The following is a 22,376-nucleotide window of genomic DNA, read 5'->3' as shown; positions in this document are numbered from 1 at the left end:
CTTACTAAAATACTTTTCCTCAAATACTATGACTTATGACTCAGTTGCTTTTGGTATACATTTTGGGGATTTGATGAAATCTTAGCAGCTGGGGACTAGGGATACAAGTTGTCAAGCTATTATTTTAAAAAAACATAATTTTGTAATTACAGTTTTACTTCCTCAATTAGCGTTGAATGAAAATGTATATTTTATGAGCAACTTAATGTGTTGAGATAAAGAGTGTTGCCAAGTGTTTAATGTACCCATAAATTCATAGAAAGAGCCCATTGAGGAACATGACACAGCATGAATAATAAAAGATAAGACTATAATTTTCCTGAAGCGGTTTCTGACCCTATTCCAGGCCTGGGCTAAGAGTAATACATCCCTTAGACATATGGAGGTCTCCCAAAAGGGAATTAGAAATAAAAACAATCTCAAGGAGGATTCACCAAGGTCAAACTAATGCCAAGCAAACAGAACAGACCTTCAAGATAATTTCAATTTGTCAGGAGAAAAATAGTGACAAAAAACTCCATTGTAAAGAGTTCTGTTGAGTGGTAGCCTATTGTAGGGCTCAGGGACAGCTGTGCACAGTTTGAGCTTCAGATGTAGGATCTTAATTTGATCAATAGTGTCTTGGCAAAATAATCCTGCAGCAACAGGATTTGAACGTTTAGTCCATAATGTTGCTTGATCGTTGCTTTGGCTATTAGCCAGACAAAAGTAGGCTACATGAAAAGTCCAATACTGTTAATATAACCAGACGTTAGTATGTGTTTTCAGTGAATTTTTGTAAATCACAAAGCTCATCTGCATTTCCTGCGGCGAAGGAAGATTCTCAGCAACAAAGGAGTGATCAAATTAAGATCCTACATCTGTACTTTGTTCCTTAAGTGGAAGCTTTTATTCTGTGGCAGTGGCATATATTCATGGACGCCAAGGGAAACCAGGCATCCCCAAACATTTTACAAAAAATGTCATTTTAAAACATAAAATAATTCCTTTTTCGTCTCTGTGTTTCATAATTTTCCTTCAATTCACAACAGGCTGAGAATGTATTTCACTGGAGAAAGCATCCGAGGGATGACCCTCTGTCTCTTTTCTTGTAGACCATCTACAGTGGGGAGAACAAGTATTTGATACACTGCCGATTTTGCAGGTTTTCCTACTTACAAAGCATGTAGAGGTCTGTAATTTTTATCATAGGTACACTTCAACTGTGAGAGACAGAATAGGACATTGTTTCTGCCCTTAGCATTGAATTGAAAGTATACAAAATTTGCCAATCAGCATTGAGCTAAACTGAGCGAGCTCAACTGTGAATGGTCCTGGCGAAAAAAAGAAAAGTGTAAAGGGAAGCCAGCTTGGATTTGGTGTTTCTCCTATCAAATCTGTAACGGCTTTCGTCGGTGGAAGGATCGGAGGACCAATGCGCAGTGTGGTGCGTATCCATATTTATTTGAATACTTTTCAATTATGAACAAAACAATAAACAGAACGAAAACCAACGGAGCTACAGTCCCGAACTAGTGAACACAGACAAACCAGGAACACACGAACAGGAACAATCACCCACAAAACACACTACAAAACAGGCTACCTAAATATGGTTCTCAATCAGAGACAATGACTAACACCTGCCTCTGATTGAGAACCATATCAGGCCAAACAAGAAACCCCACATAGAAACAGAAAACATAGACTGCCCACCCCAACTCACACCCTGACCATACTAAAACAAAGAAAACCCAAAAGAACTATGGCCAGAACGTGACATAATCGCTTTGAGAGCATACATCATTAACAGAAACAACTTGAATTGTTGCATCTCGTTGTGTTATTCTCCAGTGTCTAACTGGCGTTGGGTGAGTCAACATGTTTTTCTACTTGCATGAACGCGCAGACAGAAATCAGAACAATGGACAGCCACATCATATTTAGCTTACGTTGATTGGACTAAATTGTTTTTGGTATCTTTTAGTTGTCACTGTATTAGATTAAGCAGAGGTGATTTGATGAAGTTGAAATGGTGCTGGAATAGTGAAGGCAGCTCCTGTTTTCTTTGTGACTTGCGGTAAGTCTCCGTGGTTCTAAATCAATAGTTGTTCAGTAGTCTGGAAATGTCAGAAATATTAACTTGCTTAACCATGCTGTAGGTCATGTCTGTCACATGGGATATGCACTGGGGGGGGGGGGGGGGGGGGTCATGGCTTCCCTAATGATTTGACCCAAGCACCGCTACTATTCTGTGGAGACCAAATTGATGCGAGGAAACTCATGAACAGGCTGCATATGAACAACCATTATGAGGAATGAAAACAAGCTAACAATTCAAATGGATGCTATTTGAATGAACTCAGTCTGTTGGACTCTTGGGAAATACTGTATTCAGATTAGACATTAACATGTTGACATTCTTAGCATATCTGGAACTGCTGCAGTTGGGACACTGTTAGAATGACTAATGGGACCGACATACAGATGTAGGATCTTAATTTGACCTAGCAAAATATTCCTGAAGCAAAAATATTTTCATGCTTAGTCCATAATGTTGGTTGATCGGTGGTTAGGCTATTAGCTGGCCGACAGTAGGCTACATGAAAAGTGCAATACTGTTAATATTACCGTGTGTTAGTGTGGGTTTTCAGTGATTTATTGTAAATCAAAGCACATCCGCAGGAAAATTCTCAGCAACAAGAGTGATCAAATTAAGATCCTACTGCGCAAACTGTGACGTCAATGAGAAGACAGACAATTACACTGAACAAAAATATGAAAGATTTTACTGAGTTACAGTTCATATAAAGAAAGCAGTCAATTGAAATAAATGAATTAGGTCCTAATCTATGGATTTCACAAGATTGGGAGTACAGATATGCATCTGTTGGTCACAGATACTTTAAAATAAAGATATGGGCGTGGATCAGAAAACCAGTCAGTATCTGGTGTGAACACCATTTGCCTCATGCAGCGCAACACAGAGTTGATCAGGCTGTTGATTATAGGCCTGTGGAATGTTGTCCCACTCCTCTTCAATGGCTGTGTGAAGTTGCTGGATATTGTCGGGAACTGCAGCACGCTGTCGTACATGTCGATCCAGAGCATCCCAAACATGCTCAATGGGTGACATGTCTGGTGAGTATGCAGGCCATGGAAGAACTGAGACATGTTCAGCTTCCAGTAATTGTGTACAGATCCTTGCGACATGGGGCCGTGCATTATCATACTGAAACATGAGGTGATGGCGTCGGATGAACGGAATGACAATGGGCCTCAGGATCTCGTCACCGTATCTCTGTACATTCAAATTGCCATTGATAAAATGCAATTGTGTTAGTTGACCGTTGGTTATGCCTGCCCATACCATAACCCCACCGACACTATGGGGCACTCTGTTCACAACGTTGACGTCAACAAACCGCTTGCCCACACCACGCCATACACGCTGTTTGCCATCTGCCCGGTACAGTTGAAACCGGGATTCATCTGTGAAGAGCACACTTCTCCAGCCTGCCAGTGGCCAGCGAAGGTGAGCATTTTCCCACTGAGGTCAGTTACGATGCCGAGCTGCAGTCAGGTCAAGTGGTGAGGATGACGAGCACGCAGAGGCGCTTCTCTTAGACAGTTTCTGACAGCTTGTGCAGAAATTCTTTGGTTATGCAAACCCACAGTTCCATCAGCTGTCCGGGTGGCTGGTCTCAGACGATCCCGCAGGTGAAGAAGCCGGATGTGGTGTTCCTGGGCTGGCGTGGTTACACATGGTCTGTGGTTGTGATGCCGGTTGGAAGTACTGCCAAATTCTCTAAAACGACGTTGGAGGCAGCTTATTTTAGAGAAATGAACAGCTTTGGAGAACATTCATGCAGTCAAGCATGCCAATTCAACACTCCCTCAAAACTTTAGACATTTGTGGCATTGTGTTGTGTGTCAAAACTGCATATTTTAGAATGGCCTTTTATCATAAGGAACACCTGTGTAATGATCATGCTGTTTAATCAGATTCTTTTTTTAAATTTTTAATTTTTTATTTATATATATATATATTTTTTTTTAATTTTTATCCCATTTTCTCCCCAATTTTCGTGGTATCCAATCGCTAGTAATTACTACCTTGTCTCAACGCTACAACTCCCGTACGGGCTCGGGAGAGACGAAGGTCGAAAGCCATGCGTCCTCCGAAGCACAACCCAACCAGCCGTACTGCTTCTTAACACAGCGCGCCTCCAACCCGGAAGCCAGCCGCACCAATGTGTCGGAGGAAACACCGTGTACCTGGCCCCCTTGGTTGGCGCGCACTGCGCCTGGCCCGCCACAGGAGTTGGAGCGCGATGAGACAAGGATATCTCTACCGGCCAAACCCTCCCTACCCCAGACGACGCTATGCCAATTGTGCGTCGCCCCACGGACCTCCCGGTCGCGGCCGGCTGCGACAGAGCCTGGGCGCGAACCCAGAGACTCTGGTGGCGCAGTTAGCACTGCGATGCAGTGCCCTAGACCACTGTGCCACCCGGGAGGCCCTTAATCAGATTCTTGATATGCCACACCTGTCAAGTGGATGGATTATCTTTGCAAAGGAGAAATGCTCACTATCAGGGATGTAAACAAATGTGTGGACACAATTTGAGAGAAAAGCTTTTGTACGTATGGAACATTTCGGGGATCTTTTATTTCAGCTCAGGGAACATGGGACCAACACTTTACATGTTGTGTTTTATATTTTTGTTCAGTGTACATTCATTATGCATTATGAGTCTAAATCTTCAAGATTTCTTTCAGAATGCTTATGACAGCAATGTATATTTAAAACAAATGATTGCGGGCAACGCAATCAGAAGCATAATGAAAATGATGAATTATTGATCTGCTCATTACTCATAATATGCATGCAAAGCGCTCCAATGGAGTCCATTTTCCTTGTTTCTTGTCCAGAATTTGATTGATTTATTAATGAGTGTATTTATTGTTTGGTGAGATGCAGTAAACCAATTGTATTGTTGCGGGCCTGGAATGTTCAGCTGTACCTGCCACGGTTGGCTTGGCCCATCTCTCTGTGAGCTGAACTGATTCAATTATAGTTTGGCTGTATGGTCCGTTATCTGCTCCTACTAATTTGAGGGGATAAATACATTTGAGTGACTCTCAACTAACGTCCAATGGATTGGATTCCTTTAAGATAGAATCATATTTAACTAAGACATACCCAATGAGGGTCAAAGGTTAGGATGACCTGAAATATTCTGCTTTTACAAAATGTGATGCTGTTTTCAAATGAAACACAATACCTTGCTCTTGTTAAAGCTTTTAGAAATTGTTCATGATTATTATTTGACCATGCTTGTCACTTATGAACATTTTTGAACATCTTGGCATAGTTCTGTTATAATCTCCACCCGGCACAGCCAGAAGAGGACTGGCCACCCCTCATAGCCTGGTTCCTCTCTAGGTTTCTTCCTAGGTTTTGGCCTTTCTAGGGAGTTTTTCCTAGCCACCGTGCTTCTACACCTGCATTCTAGCTGTTTGGGGTTTTAGGCTGGGTTTCTGTACAGCACTTCGAGATATTATCTGATGTACGAAGGGCTATATAAAATAAAATTGATTGATTGATTGAATGACCAGAGTGACCCATTTATTATGCAAAAGGTCCAAGAATCACAGGATGAAAGGGGTGTGTGATTCCAGACCTTCAAGATTTGCTCCATTAGTCATTCATTATAATGCTGGTTTACATGTGCTAGATGTGGCGCTGAACAACCCCAGCTCTCCCTAACAGTGTCAATGAAACAGCCAGCCAGCCTGTTATATGTGAAGTGAGACCTACATGAACAGCAAGGACAAAAACACAGTGGAAAAGCTCTAGGGGGGCAGGAGGACAAGACAGCGACTCACAGCCAATCTTATTTCAAGTGTGGCTGGGAGAAATGTGGTCAGCGCCACAGCAAGGCTCTCTGGGAGCTGCAGCTCAGCTGGCCCTGTAGCAGCCGCAGGCACAAGAACACACCATCAACACAGTCCAGTGGATATACACTACCCCGGCAGGGAGAAAGGACAGGCCCCAAGACTGCTGCTCCGCTATGCTCTGTCTCCCCAGACACCCTGCCTGCAGACCTGGTGATGTGTTTGTGTGTGTTAGGAGTATGGCTGTGTGTGTATGTGTGTCAGGAGTATGGCTGTGTGTGTATGTGTGTCAGGTGTGTGTGTGTGCCCGTCCCTTGGGGGTCTCTGAGTCAAACAGTGGCTCTTATTTGAGTTTTTTTCTTGTTTCTCAGTGGGAGTTGTTTCATTGAGCTGTATCTTATGGACTAAGGGAATCAATATCATTATGCTACAGTACAGAGCTAGTGATGTGGATAGGGCTCAGCTGCTGGAGGGGACTTAGTCACACACAGGGCTTTAAATGTCATTATTTAGTGCAAAGTATATAGGCTCCTTATCGGAAGGGACCAGACCGGAAATCAGATTAGTAATGATGTTAACAGCAAATTGTTGGAATACACAAACTTTAAAAAAAGTTTTTAAATCGTTTCGAATGTGAGTAATTTCATTTTGTAAATCATCAAAGACGATTTACTTAATCCCTTATGGAAATATAAAGCAATTTCACATAAATGTTCAATGAAAACTGAGAACTGACTGTGAAAAGAGCCTCAACAATGGAAGGATACAGCAGTGTAAAGTACTTAAGTAAAAATTCTTTAAAGTACTGCTTAAGTCGTTTTTTGGGGTATCTGTACTTTACTATTTATATTTTTTACTACTTTTACTTCACTACATTCCTTAAGAAAATATTTTACTATTTACTCCATACATTTTCCTTGACACCCAAAAGTACTTGTTACATTTTGAATACTTAGCAGGACAGGAAAATAGTCTAATTCACACACTTATCAACCGAACATCCCTGGTCATCCCTACTGCATCTGATCTGGCCCACTCACTAAACAGAGAACATCCCTGGTCATCCCTACTGCCTCAGATCTGGCGGACTCACAAAACACACATGCTTCATTTGTAAATTATGTCTGAGTGTTGGAGTGTGCCCCTGGCTTTCCGTAAGTAAAAAAAGAAAAAAGAAAATGGTGCCATCTGGTTTGCTTAATATAGGGAATTTGAAATTATTGATTCTTTTACTTTTGATACTTTAGTACATTTTAAACCAAATACTTTTAGACTTTTACTCAAGTAGTATTTTACTGGGTGACTTTTACTTTTACTTGAGTCATTTTCTATTAAGGTATCTTTACTTTTACTCTAGTGTGACAGTTGAAGCCTCCCGGGTGGCGCAGTGGTCTAGGGCACTGCATCGCAGTGCTAACTGCGCCACCAGAGTCTCTGGGTTCGCGCCCAGGCTCTGTCGCAGCCGGCCACGACCGGGAGGTCCGTGGGGCGACGCACAATTGGCATAGCGTCGTCCGGGGTAGGGAGGGTTTTGCCGGTAGCGATATCCTTGTCTCATCGCGCTCCAGCGACTCCTGTGGCGGGCCGGGCGCAGTGGCGCCAGCCAAGGGGGCCAGGTACACGGTGTTTCCTCCGACACATTGGTGCGGCTGGCTTCCGGGTTGGAGGCGCGCTGTGTTAAGAAGCAGTACGGCTGGTTGGGTTGTGCTTCGGAGGACGCATGGCTTTCGACCTTCGTCTCTCCCGAGCCCGTACGGGAGTTGTAGCGATGAGACAAGGTAGTAATTACTAGCGATTGGATACCACGAAAATTGGGGAGAAAATGGGATAAAATTTATTTTAAGAAAAAAAAAATATATATATATGACAGTTGGGTACTATTTCCACCACTGGAAGGATATAACACATATAGCTAAACAGAAAACAAGGAGGTATTTCTTCCCTGCAGAGGTCAAATACCTGTCTGCTCACGTGGGCTTGGTCGTTTGCTCTTTGTCTCTCTCATCCTGCACCATCCGTTGCCCTGGGAGACGAGGTAGTCTAGGTAAACGCTCATCTCCCTCCCCTCCAATTCCACAGTGCCTGGTTCAACAGGTGCACGTTACACATCATAAGCGGCAGGTAGCCTAGCCGTTAAGAACGTTGGGCAAGTAACCGAAAGGTTGCTGGTTCCAATCCCTTAGCCGACTAGGTGAAAAATCTGTCTGCGCCTTTGAGCAAGACAATTAACCCTAATTGCTCCTGTAAGTCGCTCTGGATAAGAGCATCTGCCAAAACAAAACATCACAATAATGAATACTACGGCTACACCAAATTCTCCCTTAGGTCATTTTGGTTATATTCAAATTAGATGCACTACAATCATTATTTTTATTGAATACTTTAATACAAATGTGTCTTACCACTGCAATATCCCTTAATGTGAAAATCTGGAATACTTATAAATCTCAAAGCCCTTTTCTAAACAACATCATTTTATTTAGAATATTGTTGAGTCATCTTACGTCGTATAACCTTGTCAGTGTGATACATCTGTCTTTGCAAGTGATGATCCATATAAACGGTTATATAAGAAACCAAATGCAAAGTAGCCTATTCAACCACATGGGAATCCAGCAGAGGGAGGCTTTGAGGTGTGCTGCACAGTAACAGAACTGTTCTCAGAAAACAGAAGCAGATGTTCAGTCCTGACCTGAATGCTAAATGCAGCCCCCAGTGCCTGGCCACTGATTGCCAATTCATATCTCTCACTATGGATTTGGGAATCGCTCCATCATGGTGTTTTTTTGGATGAGTAACTACTGCGTATTGGATCAACAAGCATATTTGGAAGAAGAGGCCATAGTCTGTCAAATGTCATGGGCTACCGCTCATGCTCACAAAAATTTGCAGAGTAAGATTTGATCTGCTTTCTAAAGAGGCAAAGGGCTTTAGAACTATGTTTAGGGCTTTAGAACTATGTTTAGGGCTTTAGAACTATGTTTAGGGCTTTAGAACTATGTTTGAGGCTTTAGAACTATGTTTGAGGCTTTAGAACTATGTTTGAGGCTTTAGAACTATGTTTGAGGCTTTAGAACTATGTTTAGGGCTTTAGAACTATGTTTAGGGCTTTAGAACTATGTTTAAGGCTTTAGAACTATGTTTAGGGCTTTAGAACTATGTTTAAGGCTTTAGAACTATGTTTAAGGCTTTAGAACTATGTTTAAGGCTTTAGAACTATGTTTAAGGCTTTAGAACTATGTTTAGGGCTTTAGAACTATGTTTAGGGCTTTAGAACTATGTTTAGGGCTTTAGAACTATGTTTAGGGCTTTAGAACTATGTTTAAGGCTTTAGAACTATGTTTAAGGCTTTAGAACTATGTTTAAGGCTTTAGAACTATGTTTAAGGCTTTAGAACTATGTTTAGGGCTTTAGAACTATGTTAGGGCTTTAGAACTATGTGGTTGTAGCCAATAGGATAACTTTGATTCCTACTGTTCATCTGAACACACCTAGACCTGAGCACAAATACAACTACTGTTATATTAGTATGTACACCGTAGGCTATTTCATTTAAACTTGTAAGGAATACAACTCTGCTTTTGGGTATCAAATGCAGAATATTTCTATTAACTTGGCAGAAGAGAGTCTATTAGCCTTTTACATTCAGTCACAGACGAGGCTTTCCTTTTTGTCTTCCTTGAAAGGACAGCCCTCTTGTTTACTCTGCCCTCTTAAGACGGTGCCACCTGCTCTCCTGTGTGTGTGTGTGTGTGTGTGTGTGTGTGTGTGTGTGTGTGTGTGTGTGTGTGTGTGTGTGTGTATATGTGTGTGTGTGTGTGTGTGTAGACCCTGCCTCTTTCTGAACATGATGCCCTGGGACTTAATTACTCTACACGCACAAGGACCCATTCTCCGCAGTAATAGGGTCCTAATTGTGGGAGTCAAAACACTAATACCACCATGGGTACAGGGACCTCAGCTGGTTGTCAAGGGTGATGTCACCCAGGCCCAGATTCACAAAACCTTCTTAAGAAGAAATGTCTTCTTAACTGAGCTTTTTTCCTTAACTATAGACTAAAGAAGAACGTTAAACATTAGTTCCCATTTCTCAAAAAGGTTATTGGAAATGTTCTTGCGTTATTTCTTATGTTTCTCCTACAGCAAAAAAGTTAAGAGATTCTTGAATAATAAAGCTTTTGTAAATGTTCTTAATTCCAAGGTGGCTTGTCTTAAACTCAGGGCTGTGAGAGAATAAGCTCATGAAAGCAATTGAACATGTTCAATTCACTCACAAACTTCATCTGAAAGTTTAAGTATTGATTATTTTAAACCCAAGAATATGTTTTAGAACAGTAATCTCTACGAAATATGCTAACATGATTGCCATTGCTAGCTAAATCAGTTGCCTAGCAACCATCATCTTAAGAAGACTTGTAAAGAAGATATTTGAGAAGTTAGTAAGAAAAGCATCGCAGTGTTGCGGCGTCACTACATCCTGGGGTTCGATCCTAGGCTGTGTCACAACCGGCTGTCACAACCAGGAATCCCATAGGAAGGCACACAATTGGCCCAGCGTCGTCCGGGTTAGGGGAGGGTTTGGCCAGGGGGGCTTTACTTGGCTCATTGCACTATAGCGACTCTTTGTGGTGGGGCGGGCGCCAGCAGGCTGACTTCGGTCATCAGTTGAACGGTGTTTCCTTCGATACATCGGTGCAGCTGGCTTCCGGGTTAAGCGGGCAGGTGTTAAGAAGCGTGGTTAGCGGGTCATGTTTCGTTGGACGCTTGACTCGACCTTGGCCTCGTTGGGGAGTTGCAGCAATGAGACAAGATCGTAATTGGATATCACGAAATTGGGGAGAAAAAGGGGGTTAAATCACAACAACAAATCAGTGCATAATCAGTGTTTTGTGAATCTGGCCCAGGTCAGTATGAGGGATTTCTGCTTTCCTTTTTCTTTCTCTCTTTTTTTCCATCTCACAAAATAAGGGGTTTTGACAACCCCCACTGTGGACAGGGTCAGCGCCTGAGTTTGTTTTCTCCCAATCAACTGTTTACTTTGAGTGTGAACCAGGAACCCCAATTTGGCCCAAGGCTCCAAATAGGTTTTTGTCCATCCTGGTTCTTTTTTAGGGACATGACAGGACCTTCTCGCCGGGCATGGCTCCTGCTGTGCCGAGCTGCTATTTTAGTTCACAGAAGCTGAGGGGCCGGGCTGAGGAGGGGCTGCACCGAACAGAATGTTCCTCTGGGATGGGAAGAGGAAAGAGGGAGCAGTTGGGGCTGGTTGGCCTCCACTTGCGTGAGCAGGGAGCCGAGGAGGTCAGCTGGGAAAGTGCGGGGCTCAGCTCACATCTCCTAGGGAAGAGTGGAGGCCTACTGTATGTAGGGCCATGCCCCAAGTGGGGCTAAAATAGGACCTGCCCTTGGATTTTACACCCCAATCAGTCTCATGGGTTTAGCTAGATGACCTGCAGTCTCAGAGGAAACTGCAGACTTGCAAATTCTTCATTTGAAATAGTACAAAGACAATTCATCCATGCCAACAATAATGTATTTTTCTTGAATGGTTGTAGATCATTCAATTGTTGTGATGGTATAACATATCATTTCTCATTTACTGTACTCACATACTTTGCTTTTTGTTTGCCCTTTGTTTTTGCAGACAGAGGTCAAAGTGGTTCAACACATTTGTTCTGGAGCAGATGTGAATTTGTGGATAATTGCATGATCATTAATGAGACTCAGGTGGCTTTGGCTTGCAGTATAGAGTGAGCTCGCCATCTCCTGAAAGAACGGTGAACTGCAGCAGAATAGCTGATAATACGTATCGATAAATTGAGAATAAAGTGCATCAGGAAGTTCGTCGGTTATCCACCACTGATAATATTTCACACGAAATATGTAGGTTAAAGATTTTCGATTAAATAAATACGAGTTCACAGTATGATAGTAAATTAAGAGGACGTAAGTTGTCGCAAATGTGTCCAACATAACGACCGTCTGACGTGCTTTACGGTTGTCGAAAATACAAACACGTGTGTGCTGCCTGCGTATCAACTGTACGGAGAATACATCTGCGTCTATGTATGTTTACTTGGTTTTATTTTTTACAATACCATACATACGAGTAAATTGAGTACACCGAATACTAGTTATTGAAGTACAAAAACATCGAATGGTATAGGCCGATCGATTGTTTTAAAAGAATCCGTTTTCTTTAGCAATGTAGCTATTAGCCACGTTAGCTAAAAGCTAGCTAAGTACTCCAGCTAGCTAACTTGACTGTTTATGTGGAGTGTTGTAAGGACAGTAGAATCATGGACAGTTTAACGGCAATTCATCATGATTAATTATACAAGAACCTCTATTTATGATTGAGGGTTATTTGGGCTAGACGGATGTCTTTGCTGGCTAGCTAACGTCGCATGATGGGAGTTGATGGCATGAGTGTTGTTTACATGAGCCAAGAACTCAATCGTATGTTTTATTTTATTTACCCATTATTTAACCAGGTAGGCCAGTTGAGAACAAGTTCTCATTTACAACTGCGACCTGGCCAAGATAAAGCAAAGCAGTGCGACACAAACAGAATTACACATGGGATAAACAAATGTACAGTCAATACACAATAGAAAGTCTATATACAGTGTGTGCAAATGAAGTAAGATAAGGGAGGTACGGCAATACATAGGCCATAGTGGCGAAATAATTACAATTTAGAAATTAAACACTGGAGTGATATGTGCAGAAGATGAATGTGCAAGTAGAGATGCTGGGGTGCAAAGGAGAAGAAAAATATATGGGGATGAGGTGGTTGGGTGGGCTATTTACAGGTGCAATGTAAGGCTAGGCTCTGTAGGGATCGTCACTGAACTAGAGTTAAAGCAAGTCGAGATGTCTTATGCAAGTGGATCTGTGTTTCCATTATGTCTTTCAGAACCTTAAAATGGCCAAAAGTCTGCGGAGCAAATGGAAGCGGAAGATGCGTGCTGTGAAGAGAGCGAAGAACGCCCCGAAGGAACTGGCTCGGCTGAAGCTAGCCTTGGCCCACGGTGGCACAGGAGAGATCTCCATGAAGGACATTCAGGACATAGTGACAGTGGTGCCAGCTGGCAAGATAAAGGAGAAGAAAGTGGATGTAGACATGGAGGGAGAGGAAGTCGATGGTGAGAACTTACACATAGATCAAGGATTGTCAAGGATGTATCGTTTCCAATGTCTGAGTTGACACCTTTTGTTTTTTGCTTTTCAGGTGGAAAGATGGACATGGAAAGCAAGCGCAGTAAGATGACCCAATTGGACGAGCACGGACAGTACCCAACATGGATGAGCCAACGACAGGCCAAGAAACTGAAAGGCAAACGCATGACAAAGAAATCGGGAGGAAAGGCCAACAAAAAAAAGAAGGGCATTGCCTGGTAGCCTGGAGAAAAACCAAAGGACTTCTGACTTAGAACCTGTGACACACATGAGCCTTGAATATCATGTATCGGAGATTGAATACATGATCTTTGTGGACTTGAGTTGCCTTGTGTTCAAGTTAAATGGTGATATGGCAAATGATCTATATTGTGCAACACATTGTCTGTAAGCCCATTGAATGTATGAAAGGAAACAGCAGAGTTGTATTTTTGGGCACAATGGTATAGTACTGCATTGACATACTTCACTTGAATGAAAGCCATGTTTTCTTATTGCTGTGGTATACAGAAGAGAATATGGTATATTCTTTACATTTTACCCCAATAATGTCTGTTGTTGGTATCTCCATTCCTGTTTGATCTGCTCTTCCTGTAGCCTAGTCCATCATGGGGCGGCAGGGTAGCCTAGTGGTTAGAGCGTTGGACTAGTAACCGAAAGCTTGCAAGTTCAAATCCCCGAGCTGACAAGGTACAAATCTGTCGTTCTGCCCCTGAACAGGCAGTTGACCCACTGTTCCTAGGCCGTCATTGAAAATAAGAATTTGTTCTTAACTGACTTGCCTAGTTAAATAAAGGTAAAATAAAATACAAAGACATTCATTATACATGTAACAAACTGTCCATGTAATCTTCTGGTTGTCATGTTGGAGTAAATAAATGTGTTTCTGTACATTAAGACATTTTATTGATTACATGCAGTTGATTCTAGAAATAACCTTTTTAACCTGGTGTTTCAGATATTATGCTTTGCTTACATATGTAATTACATGTAATTCAAGTTGAGAATTGCATCAATAGCCAAAATACAATTGTCTGTAGTTAATTGTTTTTAAACATAACATTCCATAGCTAAATTACTTACATAATCCTTTGAAATTCAAGTGTATGAGAATATCACTGGAACATTTAGCAATCAGCTTTTATAAGGGGAAGGCCTGCATCCCACCCTGAGCAATATAAAGCACAATGACTATCCATTATATGTCATGACTACTGACCGGATATAAATCGATTAGAAAACACATGGGGAGAATCTCAATTGTATACTCCTTGTGTCCTCACCTAAAAACCCATTGGATGAGAAAGCTAGAGGTCCCTTCTTCTCCAATGGGTATTGAGAAAGGGAGGATAGAGGCGTATGCAATTGAGATTCTCCCATGGTACAATAAAACTATACCTGTCAGATAGGATCAATATGCTGATGTTCCCCCTGTGAAAAGACCCACAGGTCCTATGGGCTCAGGTATATGTCTGTGTTGGAGACTATAGGCACGCTCACTACATCATTTTCACGAATGTAGCAGGGAAAAGTCCAATGCGTCCGTGACAGTGTCCCTTCCACCAGCCTTCGTCCACCATCTCTATGTTGGTGATGACATCATCCGGGTTGAAGGAGATCTCATCATCTGCCTCTTCATGTGTGAGAATAACATTCTTTTAGGATTTTGTCTCCGAAAGGGTTTATAGACTTCTGTGTTGAGCAATGTTTAGCATTGATTTCTGTATTGATCCACAATGGAAGTAACAACATCACAGTATGACCAAGAAATAGATGAGAATTGTGACATGATATCACAACACAGTCATTGATACAGTAGGCTACCTACCTCCTTGGTAGTCATAAATGGCCACTGCTGTCTGACCGCATGTCAGGTCCTCATAGTCATTATTCACAGCTGTAGAGGGAACACATGGAAGGGTCAGTCTTTGATATGACACAGTAATGGGTTACCCAACCCCTCTACCCCACTGGGTGTGGCACACTGACCTGGATCAGGTTCTGGGAAAGGTATTGATGAGATATCCTCATACTCTCCCTCATCCTCCTGCTCTGGTTCTGATGGGGTCTGCTCCTGAGGTGGCTCCGCCTCCAGCAGGTCACTTGACCGTGGGGGCAGGCACGGGGTCTGGTCATAGTCTGGCTCCTCCTCTTCCTCCTGAGACCACAGAAAATGAGAAGGTGTGAATTTCACCAATTCATTTTATAACGTTGTGGTGAAGAAGAAATGACAGTTTTTTAGGTCATCAGTGAGTAGCATTGAATTAAATCAGAGCCATCTACCACTGGCTCAGGTTCATCTCTTGGTGTCTGAGGCACTGCCCTGGCAGTGGGCAGCTGTGGTGGTTGGGGCTTCCTGTTGGTCTCTTCAACAGGTGGAGGTCTCTGCTCTTCAACAGGTGGAGGTCTCTGCTCTTCAACAGGTAGAGGCTGATGCTGCTCTGCTTCCTCCTCCCTGCTGTTCTGTTCCTACAAGAGATACATACCACTGTGTCAGTGTGTATGTTTAATGGAGTTGCATTTTTATTGCAGTACCTGTTGTCTGCGTTGTGCCTCCTCCTGCTCTCTCTTCTCTCTAGCCTGTCTCCTGGCTCTCTCCTCCTCCGCTCGCTTTCTGTTCTCCTCGTCTGATGACCGAGCCAAGTTCTCAAAGCGAGCCTTCAGATTGCCTGCCCCTGCACTTGCTGCACAGACAGACAGGAAAAGCAAATAACATATTTTCCTCTTTGAACTTGTGTACTAAATGTTTATGAGGAACTATAAAGCGCATACTTACATGCCTCCATTGGTAGTGTCTTCTCATAGGCAGAGGTAGGGGATTCCATGTCTGTGAAGGCCACTGCACTCTATAGAGCGAATGGGGATTGGGGAACCATAATTCCAATCAATGGGTAAGCGTCATAGCCTGAGTGTTTGTACAGGTCAATGTAAAATGCGTCAAGAATTACTGTCATCCTGAGTCTTCAGGGTCAAGAAAGACTCACTTTATCCATGCGGTCTGTCTGGACTCCATAGCGTCCTCCAAAGCCCTTGGCATAGTCTGAACGTGGAGATCAAAGGTCAGTTTAATGTGGACATGGTCCTTGACTTTTACAAACACAACTGTGATTACAACTGTAAGTAACGGACCTTTCTGTGACTCATGCTTCTCTGTCTCTCCCTTGTAGTCGTAACCTAAAGCAGCCTTGTCCACTTTCTCCTTCTCCACCCCAAACTTCCCTCCAAAACCCTTTGAATAGTCGGGTGAGGGATATTGTGGGATATGTTTAAAATATGAACTAGAGATCTAACATGAATAATTGACCATGAAACGTTTCTACCTACAAACAGCCCACGGTACAGTTCCCCGCTAACCTTTCTGAGACTGGTGCTTCTCGGTCTCTCCCTTGTAGTCGTAACCCAAGGCAGCCTTGTCCACTTTCTCCTTCTCCACCCCAAACTTCCCTCCAAAACCCTTTGAATAGTCTGAAAGATAAAAGCAGGGTCAGAGGTATGCCAGGAGTAGCTGGGTAGGATAACAACATGCAGTCGACTTACTTGGAAATCAGAAAGTATGTGTATTAGACGTCCTTAAGGCTGTACCTTTCTGAGATGTATGCTGATCCACCTCTCCCTTGTAATCAAAACCCATGGCAGACTACAGGAAGAGAGAAGGAATGTTCATCACCAGGACGATCCCTCATCCTGTTCATCAAATCCTGTGATATCTTTGTCAGTAAGAGTATAGTTTCCTCACCTTATCCACACGGTCTTTCTGCACTCCAAATTTCCCCCCGAATCCTCTCTTTGCATCGGTCTGGGATGAGTGCTGCTCCACCTGCGCCACGTAGCCATGCCCCACTGCCCCCTGGGTAATTACACACACATAATACATCAACACCGGAAACGATCTTTGATAAACTGTTGAAGTCCATAAAAGTTGCAATAAGTCAGCACACACAACTGTACTGTCTGACAGCATATGTTTTGGGGTGAGCAGCACTGCAATAGAGGAAGCCTTGTGCTTGATGCGTTATTTGGAATTGACTGAAGACCTTATGAGCGAAATACACTATATATACAAAAGTATGTGGACACGTCTTCAAATTTGTGGATTCGGCTAGTTCAGCCACAACCGTTGCTGCAAGGTGTATAAAATGAAGCACACAACCATGCAATCGGCCTTACTGAAGAGCTCAGTGACTTTCAATGTGGCACCGTCATAGGATGCCACCTTTCCAACAAGCTTGTCCGTAAAATTTCTGCCCTGCTAGAGCTGCACCGGTCAACTGTAAGTGCTGTTAAAGTGAGTGTGGAAACTTCTAGGAGCAACAACATCTCTGCCGCAAAGTGGTAGGCCACAACAGCTCACAGAATGGGACCGCAGAGTTCCAAACTGCTTCTGGAAGCAACATCAGCACAAGAACTGTTCATCCGGAGCTTCATGAAATGGGTTTCCATGGCCGAGCAGCAGCACACAAGCCTAAGATCTTGTGGTGTAAAGCTCGCCGCCATTGGACTCTGGAGCAGTGGAAACGCGTTCTCTGGAGTGATGAATCACGCTTAACCATCTGGCAGTCTGACGGACAAATCTGGGTTTGCAGATGCCAGGAGAACGCTGCATAGTGCCAACTGTAAAGTTTGGTGGAAGAGGAATAATGGTCTGGGGCTGTTTTTAATGGTTCGGGCTAGGCCCCTTAGTTCCAGTGAAGGGAAATCTTAACACTACAGCATATGACATTCTAGACGATTCTGTGAACTTGACTGGCCTGCACAGAGCCCTGACCTCAACCCCATCGAACACCTTTGGGATGAATTGGAACACCGACTGCGAGACAGGCCTAATCCCCCAACATCAGTGCCCAACCTCACTAATGCTGTTTTGGCTGAATGGAAGCAAGTCCCTGCAGCAATTTTTTATTTTACCTTTATTTAACTAGGCAAGTCAGTTAAGAACAAATTCTTATTTTCAATGACGGCCTAGGAAAAGTGGGTTAACTGCCTTTTTTTTTGTTTTTTTTTTGTTTTTTGGGGGGGTGGGTTAACTGCCTTGTTCAGGGGCAGAACGGCAGATTTTTACCTTGTCAGCTCGGGGATTCGATCTGGCAACCTTTCCGTTACTAGTGCAAGGCTCTAGCCTCTAGGCTACCCTGCAGCCCCATGATTGTTCCAAGATCTAGTGGAAAGCATTCCAAGAAGAGTGGAGGCTGTTATAGCAGCAAAGGGGGGACCAACCCCATTTTAATGCCCATGATTTTTTGGAATGAGATGTTCGACGAGCATGTTCGACTTTTGGTCATGTAGTGTGTGAACATCACATGATGACATGTTATAACCTAACCTTGTCCATGCGGTCTTTCTCCACTCCAAACTTCCCTCCGTAACCGTAAGAGGCCTTGGGAGCCTCCGCTCGCTCCTTCTGCTTCCCCACCTCATGCTCCTGGGACACCTTCTGTCTCAGCTCTGATACACTGGGGAGATGGAGGGATCACACACACATGCGTACACACACACACATCAGAACTTTGTTGCATAACTTTATTCCCATTTAACATTATCTGCTGAACCTGGGACTACATAGTTACACTAGTCTGTGGCTAACCCTTAGATTTACTCAGTCACCAACCTATATTAGGTAAGACTCACTGCTTGACAGCCTACACACTGTTTTCACTTCCTTTTCCTGTTTCTACAGAGCTAAAGCAGCAATACACAGCTGAGCTAACCATCCCCCATAGCTCTCCAACAGCATAATACACCAATCATACTGTGATCCGTCTTTGATTTGTAGATGTCATCTCAGGCTGACCACCCACCCCCTGTTACTGTTCAATGGTTACCTGATGTGTTCTTTTCGACCAGACCCCTCAATGGTCTTGGCCCCCCATCTCTGTTCCTGTTCTGACACATCATTCTGAAACACAGAACCCAAGTCCTTCTAATCACCAAACTGTAGTCTGAAGACCAAGGTGTCGTTGAAAACAGGACTGAGGCGGTTACGGACCAAGCATAAACAAAACATTAATTCCACTGGGAGAAAATATTGATTGGAGCGCTTTAGTAAATACACTAGCTCCGTAAGGACCCTCGCTCCCTCCATCCCTGTAGCTAACCTCAAAGTCAGGGTCGGTTTCCCAGTCGTCCCCCTCTGCAACCTTTAAGCTCACGTTGTGTCCCACCACTGACTTCCACATCTAGGAAGAGAAACAAAACAGAAGATTTGTACTGTCAGTCTAAGTATAGTGTATGTGTAAACACAAGAGGAACCACAGCTTGTTAGTTCCTGGTGTAAAAAACAAGTTGAGAAACACTGCTTTAGTGAACACTGCATGTACCTTGTGGACAATCACCTGTACCTGCAAATAAAAAATAAGCTTCAAGGCATTTAACATTTCCCCTTCATCAGTGGAAAAACTGACAGCTAACCACAAGTATATGGTCTCGTTCTGCTGAGGTCACAAGAAAGGAAGCCGAGTTATTTATGCTGCACTGAGCTGCATTGCTCTCATCATAAAATAGCACACTATCATCATTCATGAATAGTTTAACAAAACACAAAGTAACCTGATGGAAGTGGGGGGTATCTTACAGCTGTCCAGGCTGATGTCAATGTAATGTAGCGCGGCTACCTGATGCGTTCTCCTTGTACCACACAAACTGCAGTCAGTTACCGTCAGCTACACATACTATCGAAGTCTGGTATTTGTGCATATATCTAAAGGTTGTACATTTGAGGACATGCTTTTGGTATTTTGGTTTAGAAACAAGGTAATACAAAATATTTAATAGAAAAATATAACGGTGATAAAAGGATCTGGCTTATATAAAGTCACCTGTTGATGCGTGCATTTTGTCTGCATTTACCCAAAATAGTAGTAAAACTAAACATAAATTGGCTATAATTTACACAGTAACTATTTATATCTTCCAAGTTGGCTAGACCTTCCTTTGATTGAAAAAATATAACGTTAGCCTATGAGATCAGTACAGAACTTATCTGCAACTTCCTGAAAGATACGTTAAGAAATTCTAATATCACGGTGATACATACTTAATTCAAACAAAGATTATTTCATGGTAATTACACGTACCTTTGCGTTGCCAGACAAATTTCTTTGATGCAATAATATCACAAATGTATATTTTCACAAGTCTCAACCAGAACAAGGCTAGTTACGTAAACTGTTGATAGAGGAAATAATGCGCGTGGCTGATAATAAGCAAGTAGCTACGGGCTTGCTACTGTATCAAAGCTGGACACAATTGTAGTCAAAACAATGCTGTTTGTTAATTAGTAAAAGCACACATTCTCATTCCGTAATAAACATCCATTTGTTTTCCCAATATATTTCATTTAAAAAAATAACCAACACTGATCATACAGAGATATGACATCAGATTTACTTTGCAGCAGTTATTTTCATAAGGTCATGAATCATGTGTAATTCCCATTTTTCGTCTCGTCTTTTCACCCGTTATGTTCCAACTGGTCCCTTTGAGAATAACTGGTACACATCTAGCCCTATATTTCTCAGTGGGCTGTTCTGAAAAACACGTATCATCATCATCATCACAATTCAATCTATACAGCACAGTACAAGGTCATTTACAATAGAAGGTAACAGAGGAAAAATGAGTTACAAGATGTGTAGTGGAACAACAGACAACAAGAATACGTTTTTGACTAGTCATTTTTCCCAGCAGTATTGTGTTCACCATACATTGTAGTAGATTATGCGGTTTGAATGCGTAAGCAATAAATAATGCTAAATTATAGGAATCATAGATTGGATGGACATTATCTGTAGTGTCACAGAAAAAATACCTACACGATTTCATCTGGAATGGACAACAGTACACCAGAATGGCAAATGAATCTGCCATAAAATCTATAGAATAAAACCGTTATCCATGCAACAATGGCAGAAATTGGGGAATTGATTGGATAACCCACATTCAATACATACATCCAGTACATACATACTGGACATACGACATACAAATACTACAGGAGTCAAATATGCCATTGACAGTGCTCTCTCTTTAATTAAAGAGAAAATGAGAGGAAAAATAAGGAAGAAAAAGAAAATAAATAGATGGTTGTGGGAATGTAGTCATAGCAGGTTGTACACGTTTCAGTTGGTGTCCATTGTACGTGAGAACATAGGAGAGAGAGATCTGAACAGATCCACAAATCCTAACCCTCCCTCCATCCAAACATGAAGTGACCCTTTATTCTCCTCATTTAAAGGCACCTAAAACACCACTAATATAAAACTGGCTGAAAAACGAAACACCGTGTAAATCTACTGTACAGTGTCATTTCATGTTAGTTCCCCCAGGTACATTTAAAGATGCATAATATCCACGTCCCTTTATAGAAGTCTAATAAACAACAGTTCTGAGGTAGTGCAATACTGCTTCTCATTTCCTCTACAATAACATTTGACTGATCATGTACGCTAACGGTAACATGTTAAATATTGAATCAAATCAATGATGGCAGAGGGTGTTTTTAACACCCAGTACATAAAAAAACTATTCACTTTGGTTAACAGGCTAAGACACACTTCTGTTATTTTTGTTGTTGTATCAAAAGTGCATGGTGTGTGTGTGTGTGTGTGTGTGTAACGAGTCTTCTCCGATTCTACACTATTGAATGTAACAGTAGTATGATATCTGTCTTGGAGAGGGGGTGGGTAGTTCTGTGTCACATGTCCGTTATCTCTCCATCTCTCTCCTCTCTCACTCTCTAAGGGGTGGAGGGGGTCCTAAACGTAACCCCCCAGGCAGAGCAGTAGCAGCACGTGCACGGTGAGCAGGTAGAGGGACACCAGCAGGGGTGTGCGCTGGCGAGAGCAGAAGGCCACGCGCAGTATTCTCATCAGGCCTGGCCCACTGCTGCGCCGAATCTGATGGAGGGGGAGAGAGAGAGAGGGAGAGAGGAAGGGGGAGAGAGAGAGAGAGAGAGAGGAAGGGGGAGAAGGGGAGAGAGAGAGGAAGGGGGAAAGAGGGAGAGAGAGAGAGGCAGGGGGAGAGAGAGAGGCAGGGGGAGAGAGAGAGGCAGGGGGAGAGAGAGAGGCAGGGGGAGAGAGAGAGGCAGGGAGAGAGAGAGGGAGAGAGAGAGGAAGGGGGAGAGAGGGAGGAAGAGGGAGAGAGAGAGGAAGAGGGAGAGAGGGAGGAAGGGGGAGAGAGGGAGGAAGGGGGAGAGAGGGAGGAAGGGGGAGAGAGGGAGGAAGAGGGAGAGAGGGAGGAAGGGGGAGAGAGGGAGGAAGAGGGAGAGAGGGAGGAAGAGGGAGAGAGGGAGGAAGGGGGAGAGAGGGAGGAAGAGGGGC

At 43.0% G+C, this 22,376-nt stretch overlaps 3 protein-coding genes across 5 annotated transcripts in view; 1 reads left to right on the top strand and 2 right to left on the bottom strand.

Moving 5' to 3' along the window:
* The first annotated feature begins 11,836 nt into the window (after positions 1-11,836).
* LOC129838613 (protein LLP homolog) lies at positions 11,837-13,963 on the top strand. Its single transcript, XM_055905704.1, has 3 exons — positions 11,837-11,946; positions 12,800-13,028; positions 13,115-13,963. The coding sequence occupies exons 2-3, from the start codon at positions 12,809-12,811 to the stop codon at positions 13,282-13,284; spliced, it is 390 nt and encodes a 129-aa protein (XP_055761679.1). The 5' UTR covers positions 11,837-11,946; positions 12,800-12,808; the 3' UTR covers positions 13,285-13,963.
* On the bottom strand, positions 13,946-20,327 carry LOC129838612 (hematopoietic lineage cell-specific protein-like). Of its 2 annotated transcripts, XM_055905702.1 has the most exons (14): positions 20,133-20,327; positions 19,155-19,235; positions 18,882-18,955; positions 18,383-18,512; positions 16,799-16,909; positions 16,645-16,699; positions 16,417-16,527; positions 16,047-16,102; positions 15,839-15,908; positions 15,598-15,746; positions 15,346-15,531; positions 15,052-15,220; positions 14,891-14,959; positions 13,946-14,695 (listed from the first exon to the last, which is right to left on the bottom strand). In XM_055905702.1, exons 2-14 carry the CDS (start codon positions 19,233-19,235, stop codon positions 14,562-14,564), a joined length of 1,395 nt encoding a protein of 464 aa, XP_055761677.1. In that variant the 5' UTR covers positions 20,133-20,327; the 3' UTR covers positions 13,946-14,561. The 2 variants fall into 2 exon arrangements, with proteins under 2 accessions (XP_055761677.1, XP_055761678.1); XM_055905703.1 differs by lacking the exons at positions 19,155-19,235; positions 20,133-20,327 and adding an exon at positions 16,192-16,291.
* Positions 20,328-20,420: 93 nt separating this feature from the next.
* Positions 20,421-22,376, bottom strand: part of LOC129838611 (golgin subfamily B member 1-like) — a 26,050-nt gene continuing 24,094 nt past the window's right edge. For both annotated transcript variants that reach the window (XM_055905699.1, XM_055905700.1), the window contains one exon: positions 20,421-21,953. In XM_055905699.1, the coding sequence (XP_055761674.1) occupies positions 21,813-21,953 (141 nt within the window). In that variant the 3' untranslated portion in view covers positions 20,421-21,812. The remainder of the gene's footprint in view (positions 21,954-22,376) is intronic.

Source organism: Salvelinus fontinalis, chromosome 39, assembly GCF_029448725.1.
Source record: "Salvelinus fontinalis isolate EN_2023a chromosome 39, ASM2944872v1, whole genome shotgun sequence".
Classification (NCBI taxonomy): domain Eukaryota; kingdom Metazoa; phylum Chordata; class Actinopteri; order Salmoniformes; family Salmonidae; genus Salvelinus; species Salvelinus fontinalis.
The sequence above is the reverse complement of the archived record's forward strand: the minus strand, read 5'-3'. Positions and strand labels throughout refer to the sequence as shown.